General features: G+C 43.7%; 2 protein-coding genes across 4 annotated transcripts in view; both read left to right on the forward strand.

Moving 5' to 3' along the window:
- LOC112163136 (glycerol-3-phosphate acyltransferase 4) overlaps positions 1 to 668 on the forward strand; it is an 8,209-nt gene extending 7,541 nt beyond the window's left edge. For all 3 annotated transcript variants that reach the window (XM_024299340.2, XM_024299343.2, XM_036214517.1), the window contains one exon: positions 198 to 668. In XM_024299340.2, the coding sequence (XP_024155108.1) occupies positions 198 to 339 (142 nt within the window). In that variant the 3' untranslated portion in view covers positions 340 to 668. The remainder of the gene's footprint in view (positions 1 to 197) is intronic.
- A 432-nt stretch (positions 669 to 1,100) lies between these two features.
- Positions 1,101 to 1,590, forward strand: LOC112163138 (rab11 family-interacting protein 2-like; the record flags this gene model as incomplete). Its single annotated transcript, XM_036214518.1, is given in 1 exon segment — positions 1,101 to 1,590. A coding segment is annotated over 1 exon segment (362 nt), but the record flags the coding sequence as incomplete, so codon positions are not given.
- Between the last annotated feature and the right edge of the window lie 1,462 nt (positions 1,591 to 3,052).

A 3,052-nucleotide genomic window follows, 5' to 3' on the forward strand; every position in this document is an offset into this window, starting at 1 on the left:
GTTTTATGACATTTTTTGTCTAAACTTTAGGCCCCAATTGTGCCAGTATTCTATTAATGTATGTTTCAAAGGGAAATTTAAGTAACAACCAACTATTTTGTTTAATTTGACACCTTTTGCAGTCCTCCCATTGCTCCCTGCTTGTTGTTATTCAGGATGTCAGAGTTGATCTTGTGTTTTCCCTTATTGTGTCTCAGGGATGGTGGCCTAAAAAGGACAAAAGTGAAAGATGCCTTCAGAGAGGAGCAGCAGAGACTTTACAGCAGCGTTCTTTTGGGGGAACATCAAATACAAACGGAGGAAATATGTTGTAAAGATGAAACTCAAGAGGAGGATTAATCAAAAACAAAAGTCATTATTATTTTCTCTTTTATGATAATATGAATGATTAATCTGTTGAATTTTTTAGGGTTACTCATGTTGTAAAGGAGAAAAGATGATGGGTCTGTTGTGTGATCTTCTGTAATCAAGCCACTTGAACAGAAACCCTCTAATCCAGTGTTGGGATCCAGTAGTTGTGAGCTTTAAGGTCTGAAGACGTCAGCTCGCTGAGTGATAAGTGGCTCAAGGTCCTATATTTGTCTTCTGCTTCAGCCTTCACTGCACACTGTGAACCAGAGAAAGTGAGATTAAACTGTCTCATCAGGAATGTTTGTTCCTGATCATGACTGCATGTGAATCCATGTTTTCAAATGACCATTTCTGTGGATTTTCTTTCCCTCTTCAAACAGCAGGAGTCACTGTTCAAACACAGCAGTCTGCCTGTGGGACATTCTGACATTTTTCTGTTTGTATCACAGCAGTTTGATTACACAGGTAATAAAGTCAATCCCACTCAACTTCATCTTAATCATTTTTTTTCTAAAGCACATAAAGGAGGCAGCAGTTTCAGTAAAAGTCTACATTATTTTTACAGCTTTATTAATTATTCATAAATTGAGCAGATGAGGGGTGGAGTGACACAAACAACAACAAACAAACTGAGAGGACTCATCAGGGACTAAATGCTCCCAGCTGATCTGAAAGTAAACGTCAGCTGGAAATAATCTACCTGTCAGCTTTGAGGGGCGTGTCCTGTCTGGACCACGCCCCATTTCCCCTTTTGTGTGAAGCCACGCCCAGTCAGCTGGCCGCTGAAGTTGATCGAGTAAAGTTTCTGTGTTGTTCCTCGGAGCCGACGCTGCGCTCCAGCGGTCTGCTCGGGGTTCGAACTCGCTGACAGCTGAGCATGTCGCTGGCGGACCAGCAGTGGTGTCCCACCAGCGTGCAGGTGACCGCGCTCCAAGCCCGGGGCCTCCGGGTGAAGGGCAAGAGCGGCACCAACGATGCGTACGCGCTGCTCCAAGTGGGCAAGGAGAAGTTCCAGACGTCCGTGGTGGAGAAGAGCGTCACTCCGGTGTGGAAGGAGGAGGCCACCTTCGACCTGCCGCCGCTGCAAGTGCGAGGAGGAGGAGGAGGAGGAGGATCTGAGCGCAGCACGCTGCAGGTCCAGGTTCTACACCGGGCTCTGGTGGGCCCGGACAAGCTGCTGGGTCAGGCTGTCATCAACCTGCCGCAGCTGAGCGAAGACACCACCCGCAGCAAGACTGAGTGAGTCCTAACATCAATAAAGAGTAGCTCCCATCTCCAGAAGTAGGAGATATAAGTTAAAATAATCTAAATGATCTCATTCCTCCATTTAAAGGTGTGTGTGACCTTTTGACTCCTGGAAGCACTAATGCAACACAAGGTTTTACTCATTAGTTCCTATTTTAGGGAGAAAGTATGTGACTTCCTCACCCTAAACTGGTTCCGTCACTCACTTAAAAAGCCAAACTCAATGCTTTTACCTGCAAGTAAATAATGCTAAAGCTTTTCTGAGGTATGTGAGCTCCTCCAGCCACGCTTCACTGCTCTGACCTGCTCTGGTAGGTTTGACCTTTGAATGTTTCCCCTCACACCAGCTCAGCTTAAGAGATTTGTTTGCTGGGGATCTTTGAGATGCCAAGAAGCATTAACACGGCGCGTCAGAATATTCACTTTCACTCAGCGGGCCAAGAGAGAATTCCCTGTAACGTCAGCTGCTCTGACGTTGGAACCAAATGAGCTGATCTTTTGTTTAAAATGCATTCACACCCATGTCATTTAAGATTATTTTTGTAATATATATACACTAATCAGGATTTTCAGGGAGTGCTGGTGCAACACTTTCACAATTAGCAGATTCACACGATTCCTTTGTGTAGAAAAATGTTAAGATTTGACGAACAATTCCTCCATCGCCGTTTGTTTTTGCTAAACGGTTCCTTTCTTTGATTTCCCTGCACGTGGTTAGCATTATTCACAGTCAGAAATGTTAATCCAAACACACAAACAAACATGTTTTTGCTCCTTTTTGGCTTGTTTGTGTCTTGGATTAGACAGCAGCAAAGCAGGATTTATTTATTTTTAATACAATTGAGTTCTTACATTCTGTTATTCTTGTGCATTGTGGAAAATTCTTCATTAAATAACTCCTGTGGACTGCTAAAGGGGACTAAAATGAAATGTAACACTTCAATGCATGAAATGAGATCTGATTTAAGGGTTTTAACAACTTCTCATCCTGTTCTATCTCCTTCAGTGGTTTAATATCCAATTCTATTTGCTCTGAGAATGGGATGTTCCACGGGGCTAATCTGCACTGCATGGGGCATGTGTTGAATGTTTGAACATGCAGATGTCAGACCTCTGCTGCTCTGTGTCTGACTGGCTTTTATTGCGACTTCATTCCAGGATACAAGGCAATTTTCTCACTTGGAAAGAAGTTGCTGAGGATTTCATACATTTTGTGGAGTTTCCTTGCAGTCGTTCTTTATGATATAAAAGCAGAATTTGGTTTGCAAAGTGAGGAACTTTCGGAGTGGTTTATTCTTCCCTTTTGTCGTCCCTCCTGTGAGCTCAGCCGGGGCTGTTGCCTGAGGTTTGGGTCCAGCCTCGGCCTTACATTCCTCTTTTATCTTTGAAAAACAAACACAGTGAAAGTCGACTAAGGTCAGTATTTCCAGAGAGAAACACTTGGGTGCTCAATGAC

This window comes from Oryzias melastigma, linkage group LG12 (assembly GCF_002922805.2).
Source record: "Oryzias melastigma strain HK-1 linkage group LG12, ASM292280v2, whole genome shotgun sequence".
In the NCBI taxonomy this organism is placed as follows: domain Eukaryota; kingdom Metazoa; phylum Chordata; class Actinopteri; order Beloniformes; family Adrianichthyidae; genus Oryzias; species Oryzias melastigma.